Below are 12,140 nucleotides of genomic sequence, written 5' to 3' on the forward strand. Positions count from 1 at the left end.
TGGACCTATCGGTATTGGTATTCGTATTTTCCTTGTAGGCTGGGATGCTTAGCGAACCCCGAATACGGGACCGAATGTGAGTCCCGAGTAGGAAAGAGGGTCGGTTTGAAAAAAAGATGGTGAACGCGGGCAGCCTCGGGCCTTAGCGGCACGGGGTGGGCCGAGCCGTCGTTTTGGATCAAATGAGCTTAGCCTCTCAGCCTCTCCTATCAGACCACTGAGAGCGGTCCCACGGGTTTCCAGTTTCCATGGGTGGGTCCTAAGCTCGGATTACTTGCAGGCGCACCATGTGGGGCGATGGACACGGACCTGTGGCCCGTTTCGTCCTTCTGGCCAGATAATATGATAAGCCGGCAAGGCGGAGTCCGGGCCTCCGAATGAGCTCGGTCTGCATTGGACCAGCATCCAGCATGGTAGCAGCGAAGATGAAGGACAGAGAGATATGCATATATTAGGTGTAGAACAGCCAAGCGGCACCGGCCTACCACCTAGGCACACCCTACAACCAGATCAGACAGGAAGATGACCTTGGACCGCACCATTGCCCTCGTCACTGGTGCCAACAAAGGCATCGGGCGAGAAGTCGCACTTCAGCTAGCGAAGGATCACGGTTACATGGTGCTCCTGGGCTGTCGCAATGCGACCATCGCTGCTGACATGGCGTCCGATCTACAGGCAAATGGGTATTCCGCCGAGCCGCTTCCACTGGATCTCGACTCGGATGGGTCTATTTCCTCCGCGGTCGAACGGATCGACCAAACATACGGTCGCCTGGACGTGCTCGTCAACAACGCTGGCGTGCTGCTCGACGCTTGGGCGCCTGGCATGACTAAGTTATCAACACGCGAGGTCTACACCAAAACGTACACGACAAACGTCGTAGGCACCGCGTGCCTGACGGAGGCGCTGCTGCCCCTCCTGCGCAAGGCTGCCCCAACACCTCCACGTGTCGTCTTCGTCTCCAGCCATCTTGGATCCTTAACCGAAGGCCTCAACCGCCAGGGCATGTTCTTCCACGCCGACCTCCAGGCCTACATGTCCAGCAAGGCGGCCGTCAACCGGATGGCCCTCGTTTACTCTCGCATGCTCGAGGACGTGGGAGGGCTCGTCAACCTGGTTGCTCCGGGCTTCGTCCAGACGGACCTCACCAACAACCATCCTGCAGGAACAACAGCTCGGGAAGGGGCCGAGCGGATTGTAGAGCTAGCGGTGGGTAAAGCCGGGCCGACTGCCACATTTACAGATAAGAATGGCCCTGTGCCCTGGTAGGCAACACGTTGCGGTTGTCTGTACGTGAGATAGAATCATGTCATGGTTTTGGGGGCCATTTCCGCCGGTGGGGGGCCTGTTGATTTTGGGGGCCATTTCTGCCGGTGGGGGCCCCGTGTTGGTTTTGGAGGCCATTTCTGTTTTGGGGGCTGCTTCCACCATATTAGATCTTGACAAAGCCTCACCTTAATTAAATGATCAACGTCTCTTCTTCCGTTTCCATTGCTTCTTATGAATTGCAACCCCGAGCATGTCAGACTCTATCTTCCTATATGCGAATGCGGTGCGGGACGACGCGGTTGGCACCGTCGAAGGCTCTGGGCAAGTGCCTTCCTCAGGCAGCTCGACACCCAAACGACTGGCTTGCGAGTAAGTGACTGATCTCCTGCAATGACACACCGATCAAATAAGATCTTGCTGCTGACTCGACACACAGCGCCTGTCGTGATCGCAAGATCCGTTGCGACAAGCAGAGACCAGTGTGTGGACGATGCACGAAAGTAGGCATCAGCTGTCGATACTCGTCACGTGCGAGGCCCACGCCCTCCAAGACGGACTTGTCAAGGTTTCTCGTTACGTTAAACAATCGCCTGAGTCAGTTCACTTGCTGTGCAGACTATAAACCAGCCGTGAGGGCCGGGGGAACGCCATGGCTGACACTATTTTATTTAACAGACCAGGCGGAGGCGCAACTGGCGGTAGACCCTTTTTCGCAGAACCCTCAGTCGCTTCCTATGCTTTGGGACGAAACGAACATCGGCGAGCCATCGACAAATGCACCATCTAAGAGAAGCTCTCCAGACCAGGCGGCACTACCACATGCAGGGATTCGAGACTTAGATAGCGATCGAGGCCTGTCAAGCGATAGCGTCACCGATTTAAACACCTCGAACAATTGGTACGCGTGCAGTAGTTTTCTTTTTTTTTTTTTTTTTTTTTTCATCGTTTTTGTTTTCTTCTTTTGCCTCTTTTGGAAGACACCTTGCTAAGTCCTGCCTGAATGGGCGCGACCAAACAGTTCTGATCTCTCCGACTTCGACTTTGCTACATTCGCAGCCACACTGTCCACCGACCAGGCCATGATACAAGCCCTAGGTGAAGTGGCCGAGAATCACGACGTCGATCTCATGTGCTCAGATATGCCCCCCACGCCTTCTAGCGACAGCGTGGCTAGCATGTTAGACCCATATACACAATCACTGTTCGTAAATGTCTATTACATGGCCTAGGGCACGGAGCTAAAAAGGAATGGTCACCAGGCACGACAGGTTCTTCAACGTCTTCCACCCAAGTCTTCCTATAGTTGATCGAGCCCGTTTTGAGAGAGAAATAGCCCAAGTACCACCGTCGATTGAGGTACAGGCCCTGTCGTACGCTATAATGACGCTAGGCGCCTCCTCATCGCTAGAAACGCACGGACAAGCAGAGAGAACGTATCAGGAAGCGCGAAGCCTACTTGATATTTGCGAGAGGCAAGAGAGCGGCGAATCCCTTACCAGCATTAACACCCTGCAGGCCTGCACCCTTTTGACCCTCTACGAGCTAAAGCGACCAAATCTGGCCCGCGCTTGGATGACCCTCGGACGCGCCATTGGCCTAAGCAAAATCATGAGCCTAGAGCACCCAGAGGGTCCATCAAAACAGACCACGGACTGGAATTTGCCAACCCAGTTTCGTCCTCCGGCCTCCAACTCGAGGGAGGCCGAAGAAAGGCGACGGACATTCTGGATACTTTATATAATTGACGGCTTCTCTAGCCTTCGCGTTAATGCAAGCCCAGCCTTTGACAAGCAGGCAAGTCAAGCTCTGTCACTCGCTTATAGCGGGCTGTCGCAGATGATGCTAACTCGGAGTGTCCAGGTCCTGTTGCCCTTGCCTAGTCCCAGCGATCACGCAAACTCGAATGTGGCTCCCATGCCGACGCTACAGCAAGTGTTTAATAGCGAAGTCTCTCCAGACACGCCAATATCGCCCTTTGTTGGTAACGCTATCATGATATTTCTGTACAGGCAGTATCTCGACCATACACGACCGAGTCTGCAGGACCAAACATATGCGTTCTGGGAGGCTCACTACCGAATCGACAAGGCCATCAAATATTGCCGCACGAGCCTGCTCGCCCGCCACCTGGGCGGCGATAGCTCCCTGGAGCCTCTATCGCTGGTGTTTCGTATGAACATGGACGCTGTTGAAATGTGCCTGCACAAAACGGCTCTACAGAAGGGTCGAGATGACGAATTGCCGGCCGCCTTGATGGCAGACTCGACATCAAAGTGTATGGCGGCTGCACAGGATGTTGCTGATGCATTGCTAGTTACTCGGCAGCTTTGGGGACAGAGGCTTGACGCCTTTCGACAGCTAGATCAGTTTATCGTCTGGCCAATCACCACAGCCATCCAGAACTGCCTTGATCGGATGAAGCAGGGCGAGCGAGAGGCGCATGCCGGCTACTACGCTCGGGTACTGCGCGTTTTAATAAGTGCCGTTAGCGACCTTTTGCAACCTGGGACTATCTCCACCGCCCTCTTGGAAGAGGCCAGGAAAGCCGGCGTAAACGGTGGCTAGGTAGGATATGAGAAGCCACTGTTGCGAAATTCCAGGGCTCCTTCCAGTGTGTTTCGTGGCTATGTGTATACATATATGGGGGGTCAAACGTCTGTGTACACTCTAGTTTTAGTCCGCCTCCTTCCTTCCTTCTACTCTACCAATTAAATAGATTTTTTTTAGACAAGCAACATGCTTCGTATTCTGCTAGTATTTAGTGTACGAGCCCTTTGTTGAAGAATGACGCTCGGGTTGCCCTTTTTGTAAGGCATCAAAATCTGTCGACATCTCTTGTATCCAAAACCGTCTGGACCAGTCTGGTCTGGGCGTAAAAACGAAACCACCAAGCCTCCTTTGTATTGCCCCCCTGAGTTTTGTTTGTGTTCTTATCTTGGATCAAACGGAGATACGCTGCTCAGCCCTTTACCACAAAAGCTCCCACCAAAGGTACACTATTTCCGAAGCCCCAGGGAAGAGCACGCGGTTACATGCCCAGACTACCAGTCTCGGATATTTCGAGGAAAATTCAGGTTCGTCATCTTTATTAAATCACTAAGCCATTGAACAAATGTCTCTCATCACTGGTACCCAGAACCAGGAATAATCCGCGAGAGTCGGAGCTCAGCAATCATGGCGCCGGTCTTCTCGTCTTTCACGAAGCGCTGACTGGAAGCAAACATCATGCCTTCGAGAGGCTTATAGGGCTCGTGCCCAGTCTCAAACCGCATATGATTAACTGCAAAGAGGCGAGAATTAGAGAATAATGCTTAATGGTCTGATGCACAGAGCATCAACGTACCTCCGAAGCCAAAAGGGTTGGTTTTAGCGTTCGGGTCTCCCAGAAGCAACGGCAAAGTGTGCTCGTTGAGGTCAGTAATGCCGTCAGCAATGACTCTCAGAGCCTGACCTTCGGCATCAGCAGCGACGGCGGAGATAGAAAGGCGCCCGAACTTCTTGTCGGCATCGACACGGAACCAATCGTGTCCTGCTTTGATAGTGAAGTCAACCTTAGGCTCGAAACCCTCGACAGAGCGGATGTAACCGCCGGAGAATGGCTGCGGAATTGAATCAACCCATTAGCATAGAAAAGATAGATCATGGGTACTCGTCTTAATATCAAGCAAGTAGCGATTTCTCGAGGAGGCCAAGTCAGGGGCCAGGCAAAGAAGCGTCAGGAAGAAAAAGTGCCATACCACGCAAGCGAGAGTCGAACCAGTGTGGATGTCGCCACAAGGGAATTGACCGACCAGTTCGCACTATAAAAGACCGCTCGTTAGTCCATATAATCGACGGGATTATGGTTGGTGCAGCAATTATCGTACGCTGATGGTCATAGCGGGCTCAAGACGAGCGAAGCCCTCGAGCGGCGCCGATGTGTTAGAGTTTTCGGGTTGAGAAGTCATTTTTGCGGCTCGTTCGGAGGGGCGATAACACAAGCAACAGCGAGTGGACTATTCTGACTGGTAAGACTCTTCTCATGGCTACAGATGAAGCCGTTTTATGTCATGGCGTATTCGCATAGAAAGCCAAATGACGCGCATGCGGCGGGTCGTCTCCGAACTTCGGGGCGCAAGCTCGGCAAGTGCGGGCCGAGAGCGCGGCCCGCACTATTCCATGTTTTCATTTCCACTAGCGCGTACGAGCGATGAGATGATCGTCTATTTTGAGATTATGGAGGCCTTGATCCGTCTCATATTCATGCTTTATGTGCGGGTGCCGATCTGTCCCATGAAGGTACACCCTAACTTGCCGGAGCCAAATACGATCGCGTGGTAGAGAAAGATACTGCATGATAAAGGCTTCTCTTATTCTAATATTAGGTAAATCTTCCGTTAAAACCGCGTAGATGCTGGGAAATCAACCCCAAACCAGTTTCTGTCTAGTTATATGGTCTTGTTTGATATATCGTTCCATCGGAGGGCATTCCTGGAGAGTGTCCTAGCGTTTGAAACTTGAGATTTTGCACATTGTAATTTTGAGAGCTGTGAGTTCCTTCTATCCGATATTGAAAATTATCTATCTAATGTTTTTACACTGAGCCTGTCTTCCTCAGCTGTCGAACGGCCCCGAGAAGAAGACTCTGAGCGTATAAGACGTGAGCTTCGTAGACGAGCCACGGCATTCTTTTGAAATCTCTTGCTGTTTGGCCACCAGGATGCAGGTCAGAGCACTCCACCGAGAGATACGTGACTCTCGCCGTCTCCTCCGAGGTCTTCTCAACGACGAACTCCTGCCAACCACCGTCCATCACTCGCCATGGCCAGCCGTAAGATGCCGCATTGTTAAATGTATTGACCAGGCCGTGGGGGAACTTCCAATAGATGACTGTGCCAGCTGACTCGGGCTGAGATGAGTCTTGGGATGCAAGAAGTGCTTCGTTGGAGGGAAGAAAGGAGCTCGGGACGGGTGCGTCCGCAGGCAAAACAGAAGGCCGGATTGAGCTTGTCGATCTCGAGCTCCAGCTGTCAAACATAAAGGCAGAGAGACCAGTCGAGTCTCCAAACAAGTGACTTCCGGGTATGTAAGACCTTGACGGCACGTTTCTGTCTATGAGCCATCCATCAGGGCCGCGCGACCGTGCGTCGAGGAAGGCGGCGACCAAGTTTCGCGCCATGCCATCTGCGGTGCGCGATTCGTCGTTGTTTGTGGCCAATCCGCCTTTACTGGTCTCAGTTATGTAGGATGCCAGTAGCGCCACCGGCACATCCACCTGAACTGCAACGTAGGATGGCAGCCAACGACTTTTCCTGTCCCCAGAGCTGGCTTCCGACCACGAGGATAACAGGCCCGACTTATCCGCCCCCCATGGTTTTGGCACGTCTGCGTCCGAGGAGCTGTCACATGCCCTGTCCACAAGTTGTCGACATGCACTCAATCGCGATACTTTGCTGATGGGGATCCTTGGGCAAGAACGATCGAGATATTGTTTACAGATGTATGCGGTAACTATGCCGGCGCTGCCTAACGCCAGCGCGCCCAGAGAGAGCGTGCTTGCCATTCTCGTCCGATAGGGAGGTGCGCGGTTCAAGGACATGCGATGAAATCTCTCCATCTAGTGATGGACGAAGCAGAAGAATAGATAGATTCGGGAAGCTATGGACAGCGACAGAGCGGGAAGAGAAGGAAAAAAAAAAGAAGAGGAAGAGAGAGAGGGAAGCGATCTAAGCAAACATCAAAACGTTTCTTTGTCCAGTGGATACTCCGAAAGTCGAACCGTTCAAATTCAGGGATCGTGTCCGGAGTTGTGGCCTCAGGCATTCCAAGCGGCATTTCGGTCCCGAAACGCCGCTCTCCAACCACGTGCTGAGAATGGCGGACAGGAGGCCCCACGCGTCGCGGCTGCGTCCATCCTTCTATCTATACGTCCAGGTCTTCAGACATCCAGCCATCCGTAGGGTCTTGGGCACAGGTCATTTGTGCGAGCGGAGCGCCATGTCCCGGTGGCACATTCTTAAAGACGTTAAAAACACCCCTGCTAGTCCCATGATGGACGTGTTGAGACATCACCTGCAATCCTCGGTGCGAGCGCAAGAGGTATAAATTGACTATGACGCAGGGTGACAGGCCATTGCGAATCATTGTCGCCGGTGCCGGTATTGCTGGTCTGACTGCAACGCACTATCTCCAAAGGTTGGGCATCGACCATGTCGTCTTGGAGAAATACGCAGACGTCGCACCGCCAACGGGCGGAGCCATCTCCATGTGGCCGCATGGCATGCGAATCCTATCTCAGATTGGCTGCCTGGATGCCATCAAGCGTGCCTCTTTGCCATACACCCGCATCTTCAACCGTGCACCAGATGGCAGCTTGATGCAGGACAGCTCACTGTTGCACATTGTTGAGGAAAAGTGAGTCAGCCCTAAGTTACTGTTTACGCCATGGCACTTTCTTCCTTCGCTAGCCTAACCACGGCTTGGCTTCTTCATGGATTCGGAGCTGATATTTCCAAAGCCATGGAATTGGTACATATCCAATGGAGAGACGGGAGTTTTTGCAAATTCTATACGACGCGCTCCCAGACAAGTCATTCGTCGTGACTGAAGCCGAAATCACCGATGTTATTGAGTTCCCAGACAGGGTTGAAGTGCACCTCGCCGACGGCACGGTCCAGACAGGTGACATGGTTCTTGGCTGTGACGGCGTGCACAGCTTGATCAGGAGCATCATGTGGGATCACGCGGGCAAGAAATCGCCTGGCCTCATCAAAGACGAAGAAAAGACCTGTACGTGCTGGCTCCAAGGCTGCCGCTGTTCACACCATGTGCTAATTGATGGCCTGACCGGCATGTTCAGCCATTGAGACCAGGTATAAGACGCTTCTCGTCAACGCACCAGCTTTCCCTGAGCTCGGACAAAGCAACCTGGTCATATCCCATGGAAAGGGTATTTGCTTCATCACCGTGTCTCAGCCAGACGCTACATATGTTTTTGCTATTTTCACTCTCGAGCAGCCCTTTACTGTGCCCGTGCGCCAGAGCTACACTACCAAGGACGCCGAAGAGTTAGCACAGCTCATCAGCGACAAACCCGTGACCAACAACGTAGTGTTTTCCGACATTTGGGAACGCCGCACTCGTGCATCCGTAATCTCGCTCGAAGAGGGTGTGATGGAGCACTGGCATCACGACCGTATCTGCCTGGTTGGTGACGCTGTGCACAAGGTGAGCTATATCCACTAAGATCCCTTGTCCAACAAAAACCCTCCCCTGAGGCTGACTGGTCCTTTCTCGATGCATAGATCCAGCCAAATCTGGCCCTAGGCGGGAATGCAGCTATGGAGGGCGCAGCATCTGTCATCAACAATATCCAAGGCGTTCTGCAGACGTGCCGCGGCCCAAGGCCTAGCGGCACTTCTCTTAGCACGGCCTTCTCGGCGTACCAGAAGCAGCAGTACCCACGCATGAAGGAGCTTGTAAACCTCTGCGCCATGGTGGCAAAAGTACACACATATGCTACGCCGTGGCACAGGGCCCTCTCGGATTGGCTTCTTCCTTTGCTCGGCGACAAGATCCTTCCAGGTCTGCTCAGCACCTTCATCGCCGGTGCACCAAAGATGGATTTCTTTCCCGCTGCAGACCTCCCAGATGGGAAAGTTGCTTGGGTTCATCACGAAACACATAAGACGAACGGCGACCAGCTGCAGAAGAATGCCTTGTAAAGCCTCCTTCTGGCGCTTATGACAGAGTCCTGACACCACGAACGCCGTGACGTAACCCGCCAAGAAAGACTTTGCATCAGTTTGTGTTTGACCGTCTTCAGATAATGTTTCGCTCCAAATTTCATTGTTGGTAATGAGTGTTCTTGTGTTCGTAGATAGGCAGCTTATGGAAGCGTAAAAAATAGTTCCGGTGATCTCGTTATGCTAAAGATTTGGTGTCTCACTGCACAGCCATTATATATAGTACAGAGAAACCTTTCCCCTTATTCTATATTGGGATGTAATGATTGGCACCTTCGCTCATGACCGTTGGAAGAGTAATTATAGAAACTTGTACTGCATGCTTAGCAAAAACCTACCTTTGGGGGAGGTAGTAATGTTGCTTCCCAAAGTCGAACTCAATAGACAGTTCTGCGAGAGATCATGCAAGAAACACTGAGTTTGGCCTAATAAAAGAGAAGGTATATTAATGCAGAAAGAATACACCTACTAGGACGTCGGAATGAATGGATTATTAGAGACTAAAGACAGAATAGCCCCTAAGCGGAACAGTATTTCATGCTCTTTCTAAGAACGCCTAAGTGCAACACCAAAAACAGTGTAGAGCTATATTTCAGAACAATACCTGAAGTTATCAGGCTAAAGGTAGCAGGCCACTACACTGTTTGAACAAGGCCGATTTCTCAACAGCTTAGCTTAGTTCGTTCCAGTGGCCCTCGCAGCGACGTCAATGGCCTCCGTACTAGACGATATACCACAACACTCTGCCCGTAAGCCCTTTTCGAGTATGCTTTCGATGAATTAGGCGTGAGAACGTACCCGTATTTCTGTGACAACTCACAGTAGTACCTATTCGTTACAATTCTTGTCTCAGTCGAACCTGGCTTTCTTTGGAATCCCAGCAGCGGTGGTGTTCATCTTGAGTGCGCTTTTGGCAGCCAAAGCTTGACGAAATTCCTCAATCAAACCGTTGTATTCTCGTGGGTAAGTAGCCTCAAAAAGGCCAGCAAACCAGCCTTTTTTGCGATTCGCGTTGATCCCGAGATCGCCGAGCAGCAGGCCGATATACTAGAGTAAGTCAATCAGCTACTCGTCTGATAGGTGTAAGCAAAGCCAGAGTCTCTTACCGGCAGAAAGTCATAAATAGCATAAGCGTTTTTCTTTCCTTGGGAGATGTAACGCTTGCGCGTCCAGACATTCCATTCAGCCACCTCTGTCTCCATATCTTCTTGGGATGGGAGATCGAGTAGCCCGAGCAGGAAAGCAACGCTCCAAAGCGCTTGTGTTTCGGCAACAAACGGCGTATAGATGGAGTGAATAAACCCGGGAAAGCAAATCGACCTGTCTCCTGACGCCGCAAGCTTAGGGACAATCAGTCGCCGGTAGTGTCGGCTTGGGCCATGTAGGAGCCTTCGTCCACCGGCTTCCTTGGCGAGGGCGTGACTCTCCCACAGAGTCGCCGGAGGGTTGCACAACTGTGGGAGAAGCTCGTCTACTTTTTCAACAGCTTCTGCTTCCAGTTTGGTCCAGTGTGACTCAACCCTTCGGTCCGTGGTGGGAACCAGGCCACACCTCTGTTGCGTTTGCTCACTAAAGACATGGTATGACTTGTCGAATCCGGTACACAAAATAATGTAGTCAGTCTCAAAAGATGTACCGTTCTTCAGGTGAACCATGCTAGTGCCCCGGAAAGAGGCAAAATTAGTGCGATGGACGGTGACATCTCCAGCATGGAACGTTTTCCAAAAAGATGGGACGCTGGCGGCACCGACGCCAGCTTGGGCCCAGAATATGCTGTCATGCTGTCAGCTCAATAGTTCATGACCGTTACTATATGTATCGATATGATGAAACAGAGAATAGGACTCACCCGTTCCCGGATGGTTTCGGCCTGAGCTTGGTCGCATTCTCGGACTTGGAATACCCTGCGTGAACGTCGGCTACCCAATTGATGGCTATCCAGAAGATCCAGGCCAAGAATCGGCCCAACGCGGTTCTCTGGAAGAACTGATGACCATACCCATCAGTGCTCATAATGCTTGCTCCCATCAATCGAGTGATGCCCATCGTTGTCACATCCATTGTGTTGATCAGGCCGAAGATTGTGGGCGGCATAATAGCCAATGGACCGGAACCGTCCTCTCTGATGATCCAATTCACCTTCTTTCCGGCCTTCAGTAATAAGAAAACGGTGTCGTAGGCAGACTTGGCTCCTCCCAAAACAGTCGCGGTTTGTATCTTATCCAGCGCATTGAGATGTGATCCAACGTCGGCAGAATGGATCACGGGAGAGCTAAAGGTCTCGTCCGTCGGCCACTTGGGTACAACAGGGTGCGAGGTGGCACCCGAGGCATATATCAGTTTCTTACACTCGACTGGAGGCTTTCCAGAGATCTCTAGGTGCCATGTTTTGTCATCAAGCTGAGAAACATTCGTTACCGTCGTCTGGAGGCGTGTTCTCCGAACGAGGTCAAAGTCCTGTGCAAAATCGCACAAGTATTGATGAATTGTCTGCCCAGATATGTAGCCATCTTCTGTGATACCTTCACGTTTCATCGGGTAGAACGAGTATTCGAACAACCCGTGATTGATCTGTGCGTAGAGAGATGGGTAGATCTTCTCAGCGCTCCACACCCCTCCAATCGTAGCCTGCTCGTCAATAATGATCAAGTTCGCTGAAGCGCTTAGGTCCAGGTATGTCTTGGCGGCTATGAGTCCATTCCACCCTACAGGTCTCTCCGGGTCAGTACGTATACATTCGGTGAGCTGGGATGTAAAAAGAAGCCTTGCAGGGAGCGCGTGCGAACATACCGGCGCCGACAACCACCACGTCGACCTTTTCAGCTGTGGCTATTGACCCCATGATGGACTGTGTTATTGATGATGGTCAAGTAAGGACTGATGGAGCTCTCTCACTGTCCAGAGTGAGGTGTACTTGTTTTGTAGCGCGCGAGTGTTAATTTGCAAGGGAGCAGAAAGGTAGTCCTTCTCTGCGGCTGAAGCCCCCAATATTGATACAATGTATAAGACAGTATAAATGCATGCTTGAACATGCCGTCCTCACCGTGAACATGCCGCTGTTAAAGTGCAAATCGGTATATTCGGGCCGCAGCGGGCCGCATGTCCGGGGATCGGGGATCGGCGGCCAAGCCGGCACCGCCGTGCTGA

General features: G+C 52.0%; 6 protein-coding genes across 6 annotated transcripts; 3 read left to right on the plus strand and 3 right to left on the minus strand.

Annotated features, from left to right (window-relative positions):
* Positions 1 to 522: 522 nt before the first annotated feature.
* On the plus strand, positions 523 to 1,269 carry N7447_009514 (uncharacterized protein; the record flags this gene model as incomplete). Its single annotated transcript, XM_057233776.1, has 1 exon — positions 523 to 1,269. One exon carries the CDS (start codon positions 523 to 525, stop codon positions 1,267 to 1,269), a length of 747 nt encoding a protein of 248 aa, XP_057083318.1.
* Positions 1,270 to 1,519: 250 nt separating this feature from the next.
* On the plus strand, positions 1,520 to 3,834 carry N7447_009515 (uncharacterized protein; the record flags this gene model as incomplete). The annotated part of the gene is made up of 5 exons (XM_057233777.1): positions 1,520 to 1,638; positions 1,706 to 1,898; positions 1,950 to 2,167; positions 2,288 to 2,470; positions 2,529 to 3,834. 5 exons carry the CDS (start codon positions 1,520 to 1,522, stop codon positions 3,832 to 3,834), a joined length of 2,019 nt encoding a protein of 672 aa, XP_057083319.1.
* Positions 3,835 to 4,391: 557 nt separating this feature from the next.
* N7447_009516 (DUF3237 domain-containing protein) lies at positions 4,392 to 5,216 on the minus strand (the record flags this gene model as incomplete). Its single annotated transcript, XM_057233778.1, has 4 exons — positions 4,392 to 4,549; positions 4,613 to 4,868; positions 5,007 to 5,069; positions 5,136 to 5,216. The coding sequence occupies 4 exons, from the start codon at positions 5,214 to 5,216 to the stop codon at positions 4,392 to 4,394; spliced, it is 558 nt and encodes a 185-aa protein (XP_057083320.1).
* A 626-nt stretch (positions 5,217 to 5,842) lies between these two features.
* N7447_009517 (uncharacterized protein) lies at positions 5,843 to 6,811 on the minus strand (the record flags this gene model as incomplete). Its single annotated transcript, XM_057233779.1, has 1 exon — positions 5,843 to 6,811. One exon carries the CDS (start codon positions 6,809 to 6,811, stop codon positions 5,843 to 5,845), a length of 969 nt encoding a protein of 322 aa, XP_057083321.1.
* Positions 6,812 to 7,369: 558 nt separating this feature from the next.
* Positions 7,370 to 8,972, plus strand: N7447_009518 (FAD-dependent oxidoreductase; the record flags this gene model as incomplete). Its single annotated transcript, XM_057233780.1, has 4 exons — positions 7,370 to 7,662; positions 7,766 to 8,037; positions 8,108 to 8,475; positions 8,553 to 8,972. Coding segments are annotated over 4 exons (1,353 nt in total), but the record flags the coding sequence as incomplete, so codon positions are not given.
* An 870-nt stretch (positions 8,973 to 9,842) lies between these two features.
* N7447_009519 (cofactor FMO1 FAD enzyme) lies at positions 9,843 to 11,835 on the minus strand (the record flags this gene model as incomplete). The annotated part of the gene is made up of 4 exons (XM_057233781.1): positions 9,843 to 10,040; positions 10,100 to 10,766; positions 10,843 to 11,698; positions 11,784 to 11,835. 4 exons carry the CDS (start codon positions 11,833 to 11,835, stop codon positions 9,843 to 9,845), a joined length of 1,773 nt encoding a protein of 590 aa, XP_057083323.1.
* Between the last annotated feature and the right edge of the window lie 305 nt (positions 11,836 to 12,140).

Source organism: Penicillium robsamsonii (assembly GCF_028829455.1).
Source record: "Penicillium robsamsonii strain IBT 29466 chromosome Unknown utg000005l_segment0_segment0, whole genome shotgun sequence".
Classification (NCBI taxonomy): Eukaryota; Fungi; Ascomycota; class Eurotiomycetes; order Eurotiales; family Aspergillaceae; genus Penicillium; species Penicillium robsamsonii.